We start from the raw sequence: 20,613 nt of genomic DNA, 5'->3' as shown, positions 1-20,613 counted from the left end.
TTGCCTGGTCTGTGAGTTTTGGTGGGCGGCCCTCTTGGCAGGTTTGTTGTGGTGCCATATTCTTTCCATTTTATTATAATGGATTTAATGGTGCACCGTGGGATGTTCAAAGTTACTGATAATATTTTTTATAACCCAACACTGATCTGTACTTCTCCACAACTTTGTCCCTGACCTGTTTGGAGAGCTCCTTGGTCTTCATGGTGCTTAGTGGTGTTGCAGACTCTGGGGCCTTTCAGAACAGGTGTACATATACTGAGATCATGTGACACTTAAATAAAGTCCACCTGTGTGCAATCTAACTAATTGTCACTTCTGAAGGTAATTGGTTGCACCAGATCTTATTGAGGTACTTCACAGCAAAGGGGGTAAATACATACATATGCAGCAACCAATTATTATTTATTTTTTTGAAACAAGTTGTTTTTTTTCCATTTCACTTCACCAATTTGGACTATTTTGTCTTTGTCCATTAGATGAAATCAAAATAAAAATGTAATTTAAAATGACAGGTTGTAATGCAACAAAACAGGAAAACCGCCAAGGAGGATGAATACATTTGCACGGCACTGTACGAGCCAAATAAGGTGCAGAGCATACATGATGATGAATACATTTGCACGGCACTGTACGAGCCAAATAAGGTGCAGAGCATACATGATGCGGGCATCTTATCATTCCAACATTTCATTCATCCTTCGTTCAGTTCAGTCAGTCACAATGTCATCCATTCGGTCAACTCTGTCTGAGTTGGAATAGGAACTAGATCAAAGAGAATAAGAACAGGAGGTCTCATCTATTTGTTTATTGAAATGATCAAAAATTCTCTCAAGGTATTGGCAGCTCACTCACTCCATAGCAGAGCTCTCATCCAGGGCTGTGTGTGTGGAGCTGCATATGAGCCAGCAGTGTGATTCTGTTCATTTATAGCTCAGCAGTTGACTGTAAGTTGAGGCCTAATTGAGAGATGATCGTCGGCCATACGTCAGTCAGTTGTTTGTCAACACACACACACACACAGTCCATTACCTTGGTTGTGAGCAGGCTTGATGTGTGTGTTCTGGCTCAGGTCACCGTTCAGCCACAGCTGCATACGCAGGCCTCTGGAGGTCATCTTGCTCCAAGGGTTCTGCCGAGACCCCACGCCGTCACACATACTTCCCAGGGAAAGAGCCTAACACACACACACACACAATAAAAAAACATCAGTCACTCATACATGTTATGGAATGGCTAAACAGATACAGAGACATAAGCACACACACATTAAATAGGTTACGTATACCATGAATTGTGTTGAGCTCAAAACTGAGTGATTACTTTAGAGCTGGGTTGATTATAAATTAGGTATGTGAGACACTAACATACAGAACGGGAGTCTGGATGGCTATGAAAAATGTGGAGACACTCCAGAACCACCCCCCTCCAGTAGTGAGTCACAGTGTTCTCACCGAGGGCTTGTGTGTTTATTCTGACTGTGGTACTCACCTCTTTAGTGTCCTCCTGGGTGTGGTTCTCCTCTCCCCCCAGTGTGGGTGTATCTCTGCGGGGGTCTGGGTTCATGTTGCTCCACCACTGTTCCCGCCGGTGCCCCCCTCCAGGCCGGGCAGACCCCTCAGAGCTCCGACCCAGCCTGGGCACCCCATCAGCTAGGCTGTCTGGCACTGACACTCCCCTGTCCTCCCTCTTCACACTGGAGCTGAAGTCCAGGACTGTTGAGGGCGAGGAGGGGGAGACTGGGAGGGCGGTGGGGGTGTTCTTCAGGGAGAGAGCCAGAGGGGTGTAGGCAGGGAAGGAGGCAGCCAGATGGGAGACCAGTAAGTCCCTCTGGGAGTGAGAAGTGGAGGATGAAGAGGAGGCTTTGAGGCCGGGTTCCACAGCAGCCTGTTGGGCCTCCATCTCTCTTCGAGCTTGTTCTAGGATGGAGCGGATGGCCTCGTCCGAACCACCACCGCCTCCTCCCCCTCCTCTCAGCCCCCCACCAGGAGAAGGACCATGGGAGAAGTCTGCTGGGGGGGGGAGAAAGGAGATAACGGATATCAGAGAATCTCTCTCTCACACACACTCAATTCTGAGTAAGTTAATTGTCTAAGAAGTTAGTATCCTCCAGTGATGTATTTGAATAAGAAACACAACTATACAGGGCTTTCGGGAAAGTTCAGACCCCTTCAATTTTTACGTTTCAACCTTATTCTAAAATCTATGAAATCGTTTCCCCCCCCATCTATCTATGCACAATACCACATAATGACAAAGCAGAAACACGTTTTTAGACATTTTGGCAAATGTATTTAAAAAAAATATACAACTGAAATATCACATTTACATAAGAATTCAGACCCTTTACTCAGTACTTTGTTGAAGCACCTTTGGCAGCGATTACAGCCTCCATTCTTTTGGGTATGACACTACAAGCTTGGCACACCTCTGCAGATCCTCTCAAGCTCTGTCAGGTTGGATGAGGAGCGTTGCTGCACAGCTATTTTCAGGTCTCTCCAGAAATGTTCGATCAGGTTCAAGTCCGGGCTCTGGCTGGGACACTCAAGGACATTCAGAGACTTGTCCAGAAGCCACTCCTGGGTTGTCTTGGCTGTGTGCTTAGGGTCGTTGTCCTGTTGGAAGGTGAACCTTCGCCCTAGTCGGAGGTCCTGAGCGCTCTGGGGCAGGTTTCCATCAAGGATCTCTCTGTACTTTACTCCGTTCATCTTTCCCTCGATCCTAATCTTTCCCTCGATCCTGTTGCCCTCTTTATTTTTTTTAAGCAATGGCTTTTTTTTTGGGCCACTCTTCTGTAAAGCCCAGCAGGGATGGCTCCAGGTTTCCTCCAGACGTGACACTTGGTATTCAGGCCAAATAGTTCAATCTCGGTTTCATCAGACCAGAGAATCTTGTTTCTCATGGTCTGGGAGTCCTTTAGGTGCCTTTTGGCAAACTCCAAGCAGGTTGTTGTGCTTTTTACTGAGGAGTTGCTGCCGTCTGGCCACTCTACCATAAAGCCCTGATCGGTGGAGTGCTGCAGAGATGGTTGTCCTTCTGGAAGGTTCTCCCATCTCAACAGAGGAACTCTGGAGTTCTGTCAGAGTGACCATCGGGTTTTTGTTCACCTCCCTGACCAAGGCCCTTCTCCCCGATTGCTCAGTTTGGCCAAGCAGCCAGCTCTAGGAAGAGTCTTGGTGGTTCAAAACTTCTTCAATTTAAGAATGATGGATGCCACTTGGGGACCTTCAATGCTGCAGAAATGTTTTGGTACCCTTCCCCAGATCTGTGCCTAGACAAAATCCTGTCTTGGAGCTCTACGGACAATTCCTTTGTCCCCATGGCTTGGTTTCTGTTCAGATATGCACTGTCAACTGTGGGACCTTATATAGACAGGTGTGTGCCTTTCCAAATCATGTCCAATAAAATGAATTTACCACAGGTGGACTCCAACAAGTTGTAGAAACATCAAGGATGATCAATGGAAACAGAATGCAGCGGAGCTTAATTTTGAGTTTCATAGCAAAGGTTCTGAATGCTTATGAAAACAATGTATTTATGTTTTAAATGCATTTGCAAAAATAAAAATAAAAACAGTTTATGCTTTGTCATTATGGGGAATTGTGTGTAGTTTGATGAAAAAAAAAAATCATTTTAGAATAAGGCAGTAACAACAAAATAGGAAAAAGGGAAGGGGTCTGAATACTTTGAGAACGTACTGAACAATTTACCGTCCTCCTATTCCACCAGTCATCTAGGAACAACCGTCCTCCTATTCCACCAGTCATCTAGGGACAACCGTCCTCCTATTCCACCAGTCATCTAGGGACAACCGTCCTCCTATTCCACCAGTCATCTAGGGACAACCGTCCTCCTATTCCACCAGTCATCTAGGGACAACCGTCCTCCTATTCCACCAGTCGTCATCTAGGGACAACCGTCCTCCTATTCCACCAGTCATCTAGGGACAACCGTCCTCCTATTCCACCAGTCATCTAGGGACAACCGTCCTCCTATTCCACCAGTCATCTAGGACAACCGTCCTCCTATTCCACCAGTCGTCATCTAGGGACAACCGTCCTCCTATTCCACCAGTCATCTAGGGACAACCGTCCTCCTATTCCACCAGTCATCTAGGGACAACCGTCCTCCTATTCCACCAGTCCTCCTATTCCACCAGTCATCTAGGGACAACCGTCCTCCTATTCCACCAGTCATCTAGGGACAACCGTCCTCCTATTCCACCAGTCATCTAGGGACAACCGTCCTCCTATTCCACCAGTCATCTAGGGACAACCGTCATCCTATTCCACCAGTCATCTAGGGACAACCGTCCTCCTATTCCACCAGTCATCTAGGGACAACTGTCCTCCTATTCCACCAGTCATCTAGGGACAACTGTCATCCTATTCCACCAGTCATCTAGGGACAACCGTCCTCCTATTCCACCAGTCATCTAGGGACAACTGTCCTCCTATTCCACCAGTCATCTAGGGACAACCGTCCTCCTATTCCACCAGTCATCTAGGGACAACCGTCCTCCTATTCCACCAGACGCCATCTAGGGACAACATCGTCCTCCTATTCCACCAGTCAGTCATCTAGGGACAACCGTCACCGTCCTCCTATTCCACCAGTCATCTAGGGACAACCGTCCTCCTATTCCACCAGTCGTCATCTAGGGACAACCGTCCTCCTATTCCACCAGTCATCTAGGGACAACCGTCATCTCCTATTCCACCAGTCATCTAGGGACAACCGTCCTCCTATTCCACCAGTCATCTAGGGACAACCGTCCTCCTATTCCACCAGTCATCTAGGGACAACCGTCCTCCTATTCCACCAGTCATCTAGGGACAACCGTCCTCCTATTCCACCAGTCATCTAGGGACAACCGTCATCCTATTCCACCAGTCATCTAGGGACAACCGTTCCTCCTATTCCACCAGTCATCTAGGGACAACCGTCCTCCTATTCCACCAGTCATCTAGGGACAACCGTCCTCCTATTCCACCAGTCATCTAGGGACAACCGTCCTCCTATTCCACCAGTAGGACAACCGCCATCTAGGGACAACCGTTCCTCCTATTCCACCACTCATCTAGGGACAACCGTCCTCCTATTCCACCAGTCATCTAGGGACAACCGTCCTCCTATTCCACCAGTCATCTAGGGACAACCGTCCTCCTATTCCACCAGTCGTCATCTAGGGACAACCGTCCTCCTATTCCACCAGTCATCTAGGGACAACCGTCCTCCTATTCCACCAGTCATCTAGGGACAACCGTCCTCCTATTCCACCAGTCATCTAGGGACAACATCTAGGGACAACCAGTCATCCTCCTATTCCACCAGTCATCTAGGGACAGGGACAACCGTCCTCCTATTCCACCAGTCATCTAGGGACAACCGTCCTCCTATTCCACCAGTCATCTAGGGACAACCTCCTATTCCACCAGTCATCTAGGGACAACAACCGTCCTCCTATTCCACCAGTCATCTAGGGACAACCGTCCTCCTATTCCACCAGTCATCTAGGGACAACCGTCCTCCTATTCCACCAGTCATCTAGGGACAACCGTCCTCCTATTCCACCAGTCATCTAGGGACAACCGACAACTGTCCTCCTATTCCACCAGTCATCTAGGGGACAACAGTCCTCCTATTCCACCAGTCATCTAGGGACAACCGTCCAGTCCTATTCCACCAGTCATCTAGGGACAACCGTCCTCCTATTCCACCAGTCATCATCTAGGGACAACCGTCTGTCCTCCTATTCCACCAGTCATCTAGGGACAACCGTCCTCCTATTCCAACAGTCATCTAGGGACAACCATCCTCCTATTCCACCAGTCATCATCTCATCTAGGGACAACCGTCCTCCTATTCCACCAGGGACACCGTCCTCCCATTCCACCAGTCATCTAGGGACAAGCGCCATCCTCCTATTCCACCAGTCATCTAGGGACAACCATCCTCCTATTCCACCAGTCATCTAGGGACAACCGTCCTCCTATTCCACCAGTCGTCATCTAGGGACAACCGTCCTCCTATTCCACCAGTCATCATCTAGGGACAACCGTCCTCCTATTCCACCAGGGTCGTCATCTAGGGACAACCTAGGGTCCTCCTATTCCACCAGTCGTCATCTAGGGACAACAGTCGTAGGGACAACCTCCTATTCCACCAGTCATCTAGGGACAAGCTATTCCACCAGTCATCCTATTCCACCAGTCATCTTGGGACAACTGTCCTCCTATTCCACCAGTCATCTAGGGTTAACTGTCCTCCTATTCCACCAGTCATCTAGGGACAACTGTCTTCCTATTCCACCAGTCATCTAGGGACAACTGTCATCCTATTCCACCAGTCATCTAGGGACAAGCGTCATCCTATTCCACCAGTCATCTAGGGACAACTGTCTTCCTATTCCACCAGTCATCACTAGGGACAACTGTCCTCCTATTCCACCAGTCAGTCATCTAGGGACAACTATTCCACCAGTCCTCCTCCTATTCCACCAGTCATCTAGGGACAAGCGTCGTCCTATTTGACCAAGGTGCAGAGAGGATGACGCTCACCAGATTTCTGCACATGCAGCTCTCTCTTGGCCTGCTCCAGGATATTCTTGATGGCATCAGTCTGAACCACACTCTGGAGTACGGATGCGTGTGGTGATGTTACCTGGACAGGGGGAGAGAGTGTGGTGATGTTACCTGGACAGGGGGGAGGGAGGGGGATTAGACATACCACCAATTAAAAGTTTCGTCAAACAGGTACTGTTTACAAACATACAGTAGTATAGCTAATCTACAAAGACACTGCAGACAGACACAATAGTTACAGCAGTTACTTCAAGTAGGTAGTAGGTGGAGTAGTTACTGTAGGTAGAGTAGTTACTCTAGGTAGAGTAGTTACTGTAGGTAGAGTAGTTACTGTAGGTAGAGTAGTTACTGTGGGTAGAGTAGTTACTGTAGGTAGAGTAGTTACTAGGTAGGTTACTGTAGGTAGAGTAGTAGTTACTGTAGGTGGAGTAGTTACTGTAGGTAGAGTAGGTAGAGTAGTTACTGTAGGTAGAGTAGTTACTGTAGGTAGAGTAGTTACTGTAGGTAGAGTAGGTAGAGTAGTTACAGTAGGTAGAGTAGTTACTGTAGGTAGAGTAGTTACTGTAGGTAGAGTAGTTACTGTAGGTAGAGTAGTTACTGTAGGTAGAGTAGGTAGAGTAGTTACTGTAGGTAGGTAGGAGTAGTTACTAGAGTAGGTAGAGTAGTTACTGTAGAGTAGTAGTAGGTAGTTACTGTAGGTAGAGTAGTACTGTAGGTAGAGTAGTTACTGTGGGTAGAGTAGTTACTGTAGGTAGGTAGAGTAGGTAGTTACTAGGTAGAGTAGGTAGAGTAGTTACTGTAGGTAGAGTAGTTACTGTAGGTAGAGTAGTTACTGTAGGTAGAGTAGTTACTAGAGTAGGTAGGAGAGTAGTTACTGTAGGTAGAGTAGTGACTGTAGGTAGAGTAGTGACTGTAGGTAGAGTAGTGACTGTAGGTAGAGTAGTGACTGTAGGTAGAGTAGTGACTGTAGGTAGAGTAGTGACTGTAGGTAGAGTAGTGACTGTAGGTAGAGTAGTTACTGTAGGTAGAGTAGTACTGTAGAGAGTAGTTACTGTAGGTAGAGTAGTTACTGTAGGTAGAGTAGTTACTGTAGGTAGAGTAGTTACTGTAGGTAGAGTAGTTACTGTAGGTAGAATAGTTACTGTAGGTAGAGTAGTGAGTAGTTACTGTAGGTAGAGTAGTTACTATAGGTAGAGTAGTTACTATAGGTAGAGTAGGTAGAGTAGTTACTGTAGGTAGAGTAGTTACTGTAGGTAGAATAGTTACTATAGGTAGAGTAGGTAGAGTAGTTACTGTAGGTAGTAGAGTAGTTACTATAGGTAGAGTAGGTAGAGTAGTTACTGTAGGTAGAGTAGTGACTGTAGGTAGTTACTATAGGTAGAGTAGACTGTAGGTAGAGAGTAGTGACTGTAGGTAGAGTAGTGACTGTAGGTAGAGTAGTGACTGTAGGTAGAGTAGTGACTGTAGGTACTATAGTGACTGTAGGGAGTAGTGACTGTAGGTAGAGTAGTGACTGTAGGTAGAGTAGTGACTGTAGGTAGAGTAGTGACTGTAGGTAGAGTAGTGACTGTAGAGTAGACTGTAGATAGAGTAGTAGGTAGAGTAGTTACTATAGGTAGAGTAGTTACTATAGGTAGAGTAGTTACTATAGGTAGAGTAGTTACTGTAGGTAGAGTAGTGACTGTAGATAGAGTAGGTAGAGTAGTTACTATAGGTAAAGTAGGTAGAGTAGTTACTATAGGTAGAGTAGGTAGAATAGTTACTGTAGGTAGAGTAGTTACTGTAGGTAGAGTAGGTAGAGTAGGTAGAGTAGTTACTGTAGGTAGAGTAGGTAGAGTAGTTACTGTAGAGTAGTGACTGTAGGTAGAGTAGTTACTGTAGGTAGAGTAGGTAGAGTAGGTAGAGTAGTTACTGTAGGTAGAGTAGGTAGAGTAGTTACTGTAGGTAGAGTAGGTAGAGTAGTTACTGTAGGTAGAGTAGTTACTGTAGGTAGAGTAGGTAGAGTAGTTACTGTAGGTAGAGTAGGTAGAGTAGTTACTGTAGGTAGAGTAGGTAGAGTAGTTACTGTAGGTAGAGTAGGTAGAGTAGTTACTGTAGGTAGAGTAGTTACTGTAGGTAGAGTAGGTAGAGTAGTGACTGTAGGTAGAGTAGTGACTGTAGGTAGAGTAGTGACTGTAGGTAGAGTAGTGACTGTAGGTAGAGTAGTGACTGTAGGTAGAGTAGTTACTGTAGGTAGAGTAGGTAGAGTAGTTACTAGGTAGAGTAGTGACTGTAGGTAGAGTAGTTACTGTAGGTAGAGTAGGTAGAGTAGTTACTATAGGTAGAGTAGGTAGAGTAGTTACTATAGGTAGAGTAGGTAGAGTATTTACTGTTGGTAAAGTAGGTAGAGTAGTTACTATAGGTAGAGTAGGTAGAATAGTTACTGTAGGTAGAGTAGTTACTGTAGGTAGAGTAGTTACAGTAGGTAGAGTAGTTACTGTAGATAGAGTAGTTACTGTAGCTACAGTAGGTAGAGTAGTTACTGTAGGTAGAGTAGTTACTGTAGGTAGAGTAGTTACTGTAGGTAGAGTAGGTCGAGTAGTTACAGTAGGTAGAGTAGGTAGAGTAGTTACTGTAGGTAGAGTAGTGACTGTAGGTAGAGTAGTTACTGTAGGTAGAGTAGGTAGAGTAGTTACTGTAGGTAGAGTAGGTAGAGTAGTTACTGTAGGTAGAGTAGGTAGAGTAGTTACTATAGGTAGAGTAGGTAGAGTAGTTACTGTAGGTAGAGTAGTTACTGTAGGTAGAGTAGGTAGAGTAGTTACTATAGGTAGAGTAGTTACTGTAGGTAGAGTAGTGACTGTAGATAGAGTAGGTAGAGTAGTTACTATAGGTAAAGTAGGTAGAGTAGTTACTATAGGTAGAGTAGGTAGAATAGTTACTGTAGGTAGAGTAGTTACTGTAGGTAGAGTAGGTAGAGTAGGTAGAGTAGTTACTGTAGGTAGAGTAGGTAGAGTAGTTACAGTAGGTAGAGAAGTTAGAGTAGTTAGAGTAGGTAGAGCAGTTACAGTAGGTAGAGTAGGTAGAATAGTTACTATAGGTAGAGTAGGTAGAGTAGGTAGAGTAGTTACTGTAGGTAGAGTAGTTAGGTAGAGTAGTTGTAGGTAGAGTAGGTAGAGTAGTTACTGTAGGTAGAGTAGGTAGGTAGTTAGTAGGTAGAGTAGTTACTGTAGGTAGAGTAGTTAGAGTAGTTACAGTAGGTAGTGTAGGTAGAGTACAGGTAGAATAGTTACTGTAGGTAGAGTAGGTACAGTAGTTACTGTAGGTACAGTAGTTAGTAGTTACTGTAGGTAGAGTAGTTAGAGTACAGTTAGTTGTAGGTAGAGTAGGTACAGTAGTTAGTCGGTACAGTAGAGTAGTTAGTAGTTACAGTAGGTACAGTAGTTAGTAGGTAGAGTAGTTGACTGTAGGTACAGTCTACAGTAGAGTAGTGGTGTAGTAGAGTAGTTACTAGGTAGGTACAGTAGGTAGAGTAGTTAGTCTGTACAGTAGAGTAGGTACAGTAGTTACTGTAGGTCTACAGTAGTTAGTAGGTATAGTAGTTACTAGTAGGTAGAGTAGGTAGAGTAGGTACAGTACATAGGTAGTTAGTAGGTACAGTTACAGTAAAGTAGGTAGAGTAGTTACTTTAGGTAGAGTAGGTAGAATAGTTACAGTAGGTAGAGTAGTTACTGTAGGTAGTCAGTACAGTAGGTAGAGTAGTTACTGTAGGTAGAGTAGTTACAGTAGGTACAGTAGGTAGAGTAGTTACTGTAGGTAGTTACTGTAGGTAGAGTAGTTACTGTAGGTAGAGTAGGTCGAGTAGTTACAGTAGGTAGAGTAGGTAGAGTAGTTACTGTAGGTAGAGTAGTGACTGTAGGTAGAGTAGTTACTGTAGGTAGAGTAGTTACTAAAGGTAAGAGTAGGTAAAGTAGTTACTGTAGGTAGAGTAGGTAGAGTAGTTACTGTAGGTAGAGTAGTTACTGTAGGTAGAGTAGGTAGAGTAGTTACTGTAGGTAGAGTAGTTACTATAGGTAGAGTAGGTAGAATAGTTACTGTAGGTAGAGTAGTTACTGTAGGTAGAGTAGGTAGAGTAGTTACAGTAGGTAGAGTAGTTACTGTAGGTAGAGTAGTTACAATAGCTACAGTAGGTAGAGTAGTTACAGTAGGTAGAGTAGTTACAGTAGGTAGAGTAGGTAGAGTAGGTAGAGTAGTTACTATAGGTAGAGTTGGTAGAGTAGTTGCTATAGGTAGAGTAGTTACTACAGGTAGAGTAGTTACTATAGGTAGAGTAGGTAGAGTAGTTACAGTAGGTAGAGTAGTTACAGAAGGTAGAGAAGTTACAGTAGCTACAGTAGGTAGAGTAATTACAGTAGGTAGAGTAATTACAGTAGGTAGAGAAGTTGCAGTAGGTAGAGAAGGTACAGTAGGGGAGAGAAGTTACTGTAGGTAGAGAAGTTACAGTAGGTAGAGAAGTTACAGTAGGTAGAGTAGGTAGAGAAGTTAGAGTAGGTAGAGAAGTTACAGTAGGTAGAGAAGTTACACATTAGGTATAGTAGTTACTATAGGTAGAGAAGTTACAGTAGGTAGAGTAGTTACAGTAGGTAGAGTAGTTAGTAGGTACAGTAGTTAGTCGGTACAGTCTCCAGTAGTTAGTCGGTACAGTAGTTAGTCGGTACAGTAGTTAGTCGGTACATTCTCCAGTAGTTAGTCGGTACAGCAGTTAGTCGTACAGTCTACAGTAGTTAGTCGGTACAGTCTACAGTAGTTAGTCGGTACAGTCTACAGTAGTTAGTCGTACAGTCTACAGTAGTTAGTCGGTACAGCAGTTAGTCGTACAGTCTACAGTAGTTAGTCGGTACAGTCTACAGTAGTTAGTCGGTACAGTCTACAGTAGTTAGTCGGTACAGTCTATAGTAGTTAGTCGGTACAGTCTACAGTAGTTAGTCGGTACAGTCTACAGTAGTTAGTCGGTACAGTCTACAATAGTTAGTCGGTACAGTAGTTAGTCGATACAGTAGTTAGTCGGTACAGTCTACAGTAGTTAGTAGGTATAGTAGTTACAGTAGGTAAAGTCAGTACAGTAGGTACAGTAACAGTAGTTAGTAGGTACAGTGGGTACAGTAGGTACAGTAGTTAGTAGGTACAGCAGGTACAGTAGTTAGTTGGTACAGTAGTTAGTCGGTACTTTAGGTAGTCAGTACACTAGGTACAGTAGTTTGTTGGTACAGTGGTAAGTCGTTACAGTAGGTAGTTGGTTACAGTAGGTAGTTGGTTACAGTAGTTCGTCGGTACAGTAGTTAGTAAGTACACTAGGTACAGTAGTTAGTCGGTACAGTAGTTAGTCTGTACAGTAGGTAGTCAGTACACTAGGTACAGTAGTTTGTTGGTACAGTGGTAAGTCGTTACAGTAGGTAGTTGGTTACAGTAGTTCGTCGGTACAGTAGTTAGTAAGTACACTAGGTACAGTAGTTAGTCGGTACAGTAGTTAGTCTGTACAGTAGGTAGTCAGTACTAGGTACAGTAGTTTGTTGGTACAGTGGTAAGTCGTTACAGTAGGTAGTTGGTTACAGTAGTTCGTCGGTACAGTAGTTAGTAAGTACACTAGGTACAGTAGTTAGTAAGTACACTAGGTACAGTAGTTAGTCGGTACAGTAATTAGTCGGTACAGTAGTTAGTCGGTACTTTAGGTACAGTAGTTAGTCGGTACAGTATTTAGCCGGTACAGTAGGTAGTCAGTACACTAGGTACAGTAGTTTGTTGGTACAGTAGTTAGTCGGTACAGTAGTTAGTCGGTACAGTAGTTAGTCGGTACACTAGGTACAGTAGTTAGTCGGTACAGTAGTTAGTCGGTACAGTAGTTAGTCGGTACAGTAGTTAGTCGGTACAGTAGTTAGTCGGTACAGTAGGTACAGTAGTTAGTCGGTACAGTAGTTAGTTGGTTACAGTAGTTAGTCAGTACATTAGTTAGTCGGTACAGTAGTTAGTAAGTACAGTAGGTACAGTAGTTAGTCGGTACAGTAGTTAGTCGGTACAGTAGGTACAGTAGTTAGTCAGTACAGTAGTTTGTCGGTACAGTGGTTAGTCGTTACAGTAGGTACAGTAGTTAGTCGGTACTGTAGGTACAGTAGTTAGTAAGTACACTAGGTACAGTAGGTAGTCAGTACACTAGGTACAGTAGTTCGTTGGTACAGTGGTTAGTCGTTACAGTAGTTCGTCGGTACTGTAGGTACAGTAGTTAGTAAGTACACTAGGTACAGTAGTTAGTAAGCACACTAGGTACAGTAGTTCGTCGGTACAGTGGTTAGTCGGTACAGTAGGTAGTCGGTACAGTAGGTAGTCGGTACAGTAGGTAGTCGGTACAGTGGTTCGTCGGTACAGTGGTTCGTCGGTACAGCAGTTCGTCGGTACAGTAGGTAGTCGGTTACACTAGGTACAGTAGGTAGTCGGTACAGTAGGTAGTCGGTTACACTAGGTACAGTAGGTAGTCGGTACAGTAGGTAGTCGGTACAGTAGGTACAGTAGTTTGTCGGTACAGTAGGTGCAGTAGTTAGTAAGTACACCAGGTACAGTAGTTTGTCGGGACTGTAGGTACAGTAGGGAGTCGGTACAGTAGGGAGTCGGTACAGTAGGTAGTCGGTACAGTAGGTAGTCGGTACAGTAGGGAGTCGGTACAGTAGGTAGTCGGTACAGTAGGGAGTCGGTACAGTAGGGAGTCGGTACAGTAGGTAGTCGGTACAGTAGGGAGTCGGTACAGTAGGTACAGTAGTTTGTCGGTACTGTGGCTGACAAGTAGGTAAGCAGACTAGGTACAGTACAGACAGACAGGGGTCACTCGGTACTGTAGGTGCAGTAGTTAGTAAGTACACTAGGTACAGTAGTTAGTCGGTACAGTAGGTACAATCAGCATTGTGGCTGACAAGAGGTAGGCAGACGGACACAGACAGACAGGGGTCACTCTACAGCTGCCCCCCCCCCCCCTTCCGGGAATAGGCCTGCTGGCTACGGGGCAACAACGAGGCAAAGAGAGGGGTAGCTGGGAAGTGTCAACCGGAACAGTGGGTCGATGTGGAAATAACGACCCAATTTTTGGGGGGTCTAATCGTGCCGAAAGCCATGCTCAAACCACCATGGTTAAAATACAAAGGAAGGTTAAAGGTCGGGGCGTGAGAGTAACTCACATACGTCCCTTTGACATCGAGACGCTGTTTTTAATCGTTTTTGTTCACGTCACACTATGACTGACAACCAAACAGACGCATTGTATTCACCGGTGAGCAGCCCTCCCCACTGAAACCTACTGTCAGCTCATCATTAACTCTAAACGATACGCTGTGGGACAGCTTTGAGAGCGGCTTCTGTGTGACTGTTTCAGCATCCTTTAACGCCTTACACACTACTCTGCTTTTACACTGCCAGGCCAGTATGAGCCGGTGTGAGTGTGGAGAGGGAGGTGGGGAACGGGGTTACGAGTATGACAGTTACATGCACAGCACAGGCACACCTCATCCAACACTACAAGGACAGAAACAGAAGTGTGTGTGTGTGTGTGTGGACAGACCTGTCCGCGAGGCTTGGTCAGAGCTGGCTCTCTGCATCGGTACGTCCTGTAACGCGTGGCTAAGGGGCTGGCCTGGGCTCTCTGTCAAAAACAACAACAACACGTTGCTCCAACTTGACGCCAACTTCCTGCTTCCATATTTGCACCTGTATTTCATATCTTTGTTGTGTGTCAATAAAACAAAATGACAATACACACAGCTACTGAACTGTACGACAGCGTGAAAGATAGGACAAGTGGTTACATCTCAAAGTCAACAAGGACATTCAACCCGAGGACTGACAGCTTAAACACAGGGTTTAGATGGTTAACCCAGGTCCGACTGTCCACTCCCTGACAACACAGAGCAGAGGTAAAAAGAAATGCTCGGATGTGGAAAGAAAAGCAGGCAGGGCCCCCGATCAAACGGGACTGTGGAAAACCGGAGCCCTGTCCTCCTCTTAGTCAATACTATGGACGTGCCAAAGGTTTCAGTATTGATCATGGATGGTGAAGGGAGGCTTTGGAGGCCTATCTGGTTGACTAAAGCAACAGACTCTTACTGATGGAACAACTGGCGGCAGCTATTAACAACTGGTGGCTGCTATTAACAACTGGCGGCTGGTATTAACAGAGGAACAACTAGCGGCTGGTATTAACAGAGGAACAACTAGCGGCTGGTATTAACAGAGGAACAACTAGTGGCTGGAATTAACAGAGGAACAACTGGTGGCTGGTATTAACAGAGGAACAACTGGTGGCTGGTATTAACAGAGGAACAACTGGTGGCTGGTATTAACAGAGGAACAACTGGCGGCTGGAATTAACAGAGGAACAACTGGTGGCTGGTATTAACAGAGGAACAACTAGTGGCTGGTATTAACAGAGGAACAACTGGCGGCTGGAATTAACAGAGGAACAACTAGTGGCTGGTATTAACAGAGGAACAACTAGCGGCTGGAATTAACAGAGGAACAACTGGCGGCTGGAATTAACAGAGGAACAACTAGTGGCTGGTATTAACAGAGGAACAACTAGTGGCTGGTATTAACAGAGGAACAACTAGTGGCTGGTATTAACAGAGGAACAACTAGTGGCTGGTATTAACAACTGGCGGCTGGTATTAACAGAGGAACAACTAGTGGCTGGTATTAACAGAGGAACAACTAATGGCTGGTATTACCAGAGGAACAACTAGTGGCTGGTATTAACAGAGGAACAAACTAGTATTAACAGAGGAACAACTGGCTGGTATTAACAGAGGAACAACTAGTGGCTGGTATTAACAGAGGAACAACTAGTGGCTGGTATTAACAGAGGAACAACTAGTGGCTGGTATTAACAGAGGAACAACTAGTGGCTGGTATTAACAGAGGAACAACTAATGGCTGGTATTAACAGAGGAACAACTAGTGGCTGGTATTAACAGAGGAACAACTAGTGGCTGGTATTAACAGAGGAACAACTAGTGGCTGGTATTAACAGAGGAACAACTAGTGGCTGGTATTAACAGAGGAACAACTAGTGGCTGGTATTAACAGAGGAACAACTAGTGGCTGGTATTAACAACTGGCGGCTGGTATTAACAGAGGAACAACTAGTGGCTGGTATTAACAGAGGAACAACTAATGGCTGGTATTAACAGAGGAACAACTAGTGGCTGGTATTAACAGAGGAACAACTAGTGGCTGGTATTAACAGAGGAACAACTAGTGGCTGGTATTAACAGAGGAACAACTAGTGGCTGGTATTAACAGAGGAACAACTAGTGGCTGGTATTAACAGAGGAACAACTAGTGGCTGGTATTAACAGAGGAACAACTAGTGGCTGGTATTAACAACTGGCGGCTGGTATTAACAGAGGAATAGTTTGCGAACAGGCAGCTAGACAGGCAGACATACAGGCAGGCAGGCAGACAGACAGGCAGACAGACAGGCAGACATACAGGCAGGCAGGCAGACAGACAGGCAGACAGGCAGGCAGGAAGACAGGCAGGCAGGAAGACAGGCAGGCAGGAAGACAGGCAGGCAGGAAGACAGGCAGGCAGGAAGACAGGCAGGCAGGAAGACAGGCAGGCCTCTCACCTCTCTGTCGTCCCTGGATGCTGCGTAGTGCCAGGATGTTCTGCTCGTCAGACAGGAACTGCCTCATCTTGTGGAAGGGCTCTTTGCCCCGGATGGTCAGCTTGCTCCAGGGTTTGGGCCGAGCCAGGATCTCACTGACCGAGCCTTGGGACAGGCCCAGTACATAGTGGCCAAACACACGCTGGCCAATGTTGTGTTTAATCAGCTGCTCCTTGATCTGTCGGGCGATCTCTGAGGTGTCCATGTCCTCCCAATCAGACACACTGCCCCCAGTCCCCTCAGACTGGCTGGGAGAGGGGGACGGGGCACCGCCACTACCATTCACCTCTGGGCCTGCAGGAGACTGCAGGGGGCTGGCCGAGAGCGGGACAGGGCTAGAGCCAGAGCCGGAGGTGGAGGTAGGGGTGTAGTGGACAGGGGCGAACAGTAGAGCTGCTCCCTGAGTGGACTCCTGCAGGGCTTTGGAGTAGAACGTCTGCATGAGCTGGCGCTGCAGGAGGGAGTTGAGGGACATCTTGCCCCCCACCAGTGGGAAAGGGGGGCTGTAGAAGTCCTGGCCGATGCCCGTGGGGGTGAAGGGGTGTGTCCCGTTGGTGATCGAGGTGTTAACGGGGTCAGTTGGGGTTCGGGGCTGGGGGGAGGGAGGGAGAAGAGGAGGAGGCAGGGAGGGGGTACTGGGCGTGGTGGTCTCCTCCACGGACGCCTCTTTCCCTTTCCGCCCGGCTGACCCTACAAGAAAGGTCAAACACAAGGCATTATGGGGGAGTCAACAAAAAAGGGGGCGAAAAAAACAAACCCAAAAAAAGTTGTTTATTTTTTAAGGTCAAAAGTTTTTTTTTTTTTTTATGTAAATAGATTCTCTTCCTCTCTCCTTTTTGATAAACCCCCCCGGACAAGATGCCCAAGAATTTGTGATTTGTACCTTTCTTGTAAGAGACAGCCTGGGAAGAAAAAAGAAAGCACTTAAACCAGTCAAAATGGTTGCTGCCCAGCCTCGACTCTGGCAGGCAGGTTGGGGTTTAGTCAGCAGGCCTGAGTCTGGCAGGGAGGGGTCCAGTCAGCAGGCCTGAGTCTGGCAGGGAGGGGTCCAGTCAGCAGGCCTGAGTCTGGCAGGGAGGGAGGGAGAGGTCTAGTCAGCAGGCCTGAGTCTGGCAGGGAGGGAGGGGTCCAGTCAGCAGGCCTGAGTCTGGCAGGGAGGGAGAGGTCCAGTCAGCAGGCCTGAGTCTGGCAGGGAGGGAGGGGTCCAGTCAGCAGGCCTGAGTCTGGCAGGGAGGGAGGGAGAGGTCTAGTCAGCAGGCCTGAGTCTGGCAGGGAGGGAGAGGTCCAGTCAGCAGGCCTGAGTCTGGCAGGGAGGGAGGGGTCCAGTCAGACCTCCCAATGTCTCTCTTCACTAGGTTACTTGTGTTCACTATGTTCAGGGCCCATTGGTGGAGTGGCTGCAGCGCTGCAGTGTAACAGCAGATCTGATTGGGCCTAATGGCGGTACGGAGCGCTTTTGGTCGTCTGTAAGGGTGAAAGATCTGGTTGTGATGGCGCCATGACAGGAGGAACTTGGTTGACTTTTTATGAATCCTTATGAATCAGTTCAGTCTTTAAGCTCCAGAAAAAAATCCCAGGATGTTAGTAACGCTTGATGTTGTCGTCTTTCTGTACACTTAGTCAATTCCATTCCAGATACTTTTGTTTGTTGACATACGGAGCAAATAAATCAATCAATAAAACGGTCTTGATAAAAATGGCCGGTCACAGAAGTCACAGAAGAACTTCTAGAAATGTCCAGAGGAAAAAAAGGTCATGCCAAATGTAGAGACTGTCAAGCACTCGGGCTTCCTGAAACTGAGCTTGTTACCAGGTGTAGAGACTGTCAAGCACTCGGGCTTCCTGAAACTGAGCTTGTTACCAGGTGTAGAGACTGTCAAGCCCTCGGGCTTCCTGAAACTGAGCTTGTTGCCAGGTGTAGAGACTGTCAAGCACTCGGGCTTGTCATTATATAAACTGAGCTTGTTGCCAGGTGATTTGTACAAGAACTTCTCATTATATAAACTGAGCTTGTTGCCAGGTGATTTGTACAAGAACTTGTCATTATATAAACTGAGTTTGTTGCCAGGTGATTTGTACAAGAACTTGTCATTATATAAACTGAGCTTGTTGCCAGGTGATTTGTACAAGAACTTCTCATTATATAAACTGAGCTTGTTGCCAGGTGATTTGTACAAGAACTTGTCATTATATAAACTGAGTTTGTTGCCAGGTGATTTGTACAAGAACTTGTCATTATATAAACTGAGCTTGTTGCCAGGTGATTTGTACAGGAACTTCTCATTATATAAACTGAGCTTGTTGCCAGGTGATTTGTACAAGAACTTCTCATTATATAAACTGAGCTTGTTGCCAGGTGATTTGTACAAGAACTTCTCATTATATAAATTGAGTTTGTTGCCAGGTGATTTGTACAAGAACTTCTCATTATCACAAAAGCTGATGTTTTCTAATCTCTGGTATGTAAGAGTTCTCTACCTGAACATGGAATAACCCTAATAATCACACCCACTGCACACACATTTGAAGATGACCCCTCCAGTGTAAGGGGGCGGCAGGAAGCCTAGCGGTTAGAGCACTGGGCCAGTAAGCGAATCCCTGAGCCGACTAGGTCAAAATCTGTCGTTCTGGCCCTGAACAAGGCAGTAAAACCACCGTCCCCTGATAGGACTAATTTGAATAGAGCGGCACGTATTTTGATTCAAAAACCAGGATCAAGCCATTGGTTGGGCAGTTGTAACCCTTGATAATGTATTGTCCCCCAGGCCTTTGGTTAACACAGATGATATTTGAAACACACCAAGACAGAGAGAGTGATAGAGAGAGGGCTAGTGCTGAGGGAGAGGCACCGCAACCTAACTGTCAGAGCTCACTCACTGAAACACCTCTCACACTCACTGAAACACCTCTCACACACTGAAACACCTCTCACACACTGAAACACCTCTCACACACACTGAAACACCTCTCACACACACACACACTGAAACACCTCTCACACACACCGAAACACCTCTCACACACACCGAAACACCTCTCACACACACCGAAACACCTCTCACACACACACCGAAACACCTCTCACACACACACCGAAACACCTCTCACACACACCGAAACACCTCTCACACACACCGAAACACCTCTCACACACCGAAACACCTCTCACACACACCGAAACACCTCTCACACACACTGAAACATGTGGGAATGTCTATGAAACGTAGACAGTCTTTATTCAATCCATTCTGGTTGGTTTCTTGCCGTTTTAATTTTCTAGTGATGCTTTATTAGAGCATTCAGACAGAATAAATCATTATCTCGAAGTACGTCAGTTTGAGTTTTGAGTGATTAGATAAGTGTTTTAATGACACTTAAAAGAAGAATATTCCAGACAAGAACTGGTTCCATCCACTACCCCACCTGATTCTGGTCCTGTCTGGAGACAGTCCAACCCAACTCCAGGAAAAAGATCAAACACTCATCCCCCATTGCAACCTAGCTACCCCACATATCCTATTTATCTGTGTTGCCTTAACAGAACTTTCCGGAGTCCTTCTAGTCCAGTGCGTGACTAGGGTCTAGCTCAAGGGAACCGAGTCCAAGAACCTCACATTTCCTATCCTCGAGTTCTGGCACCTCTTATAGAATATTACTTTTAAATTCCTGCAGAGTTCCAGCACCTTAATACAAATAGCTACCCATTTCAGTCCAAGTCAAGCACTGGACTAAACTCAATGTGGTGGGTGTTGGTAACCACCCTAACCCCCAGGCCCTAACCCCCAGGCCCTAACCCCAAGGCCCTAACCCCCAGGCCCTAACCCCCAGGCCCTAACCCCCAGGCCCTAACCCCCAGGCCCTAACCCCCAGGCCCTAACCCCCAGGCCCTAACCCCCAGGCCAAACTGACTCACCGCTCAGCTCTGTGTTGGCGATGCGCAGAGAGGAACTCTCAGACTGCAGACTACGGTTCTTCTCCAACAACAACACTTCTAGGGGTTTAGACATGTCCTGAGAAAGAGAGCGAGCACGAGAGAGAGAAAGAGAGCACGAGAGAGAAAGAGCGACAAAGGGGCGAGAAGGAGAGAAAGAGGAGAGGGGAGAGAGAGAGAGGGGGGGGGGGGTTCGAGAGAGAGGTAGGTTCGAGAGAGGGGGATCGAGAGAGAGGGGGTTCGAGAGAGAGAGGGAGACAGAGGAGAGAGAAAGTTAAAGAGAGAGAGAGACAGAGAGGGAGAGGAGAGAGATGGGGGAGAAGAGAGAGTGAGTGTGGAGAGAGAGAGAGATGGGGAGAAGAGAAAGTGAGTGTGGAGAGAGAGAGAGAGTGGAGAGAGAGAGATGGGGGAGAAGAGAGAGA

General features: G+C 46.4%; 1 protein-coding gene across 1 annotated transcript in view; it reads right to left on the bottom strand.

Annotated features, from left to right (window-relative positions):
• Window positions 1–20,613, bottom strand: part of cux1b (cut-like homeobox 1b) — a 176,638-nt gene that overhangs the window by 38,585 nt on the left and 117,440 nt on the right. The window contains exon 14 of the mRNA XM_064985583.1: window positions 20,174–20,270. Coding sequence (XP_064841655.1) covers window positions 20,174–20,270 — 97 coding nt within the window. The remainder of the gene's footprint in view (window positions 1–20,173; window positions 20,271–20,613) is intronic.

Source organism: Oncorhynchus masou, chromosome 13 (assembly GCF_036934945.1).
Source record: "Oncorhynchus masou masou isolate Uvic2021 chromosome 13, UVic_Omas_1.1, whole genome shotgun sequence".
Taxonomy (NCBI): domain Eukaryota; kingdom Metazoa; phylum Chordata; class Actinopteri; order Salmoniformes; family Salmonidae; genus Oncorhynchus; species Oncorhynchus masou.
Note: the sequence above shows the minus strand (reverse complement) of the source record. Positions and strands in the feature narration are given on the sequence as shown.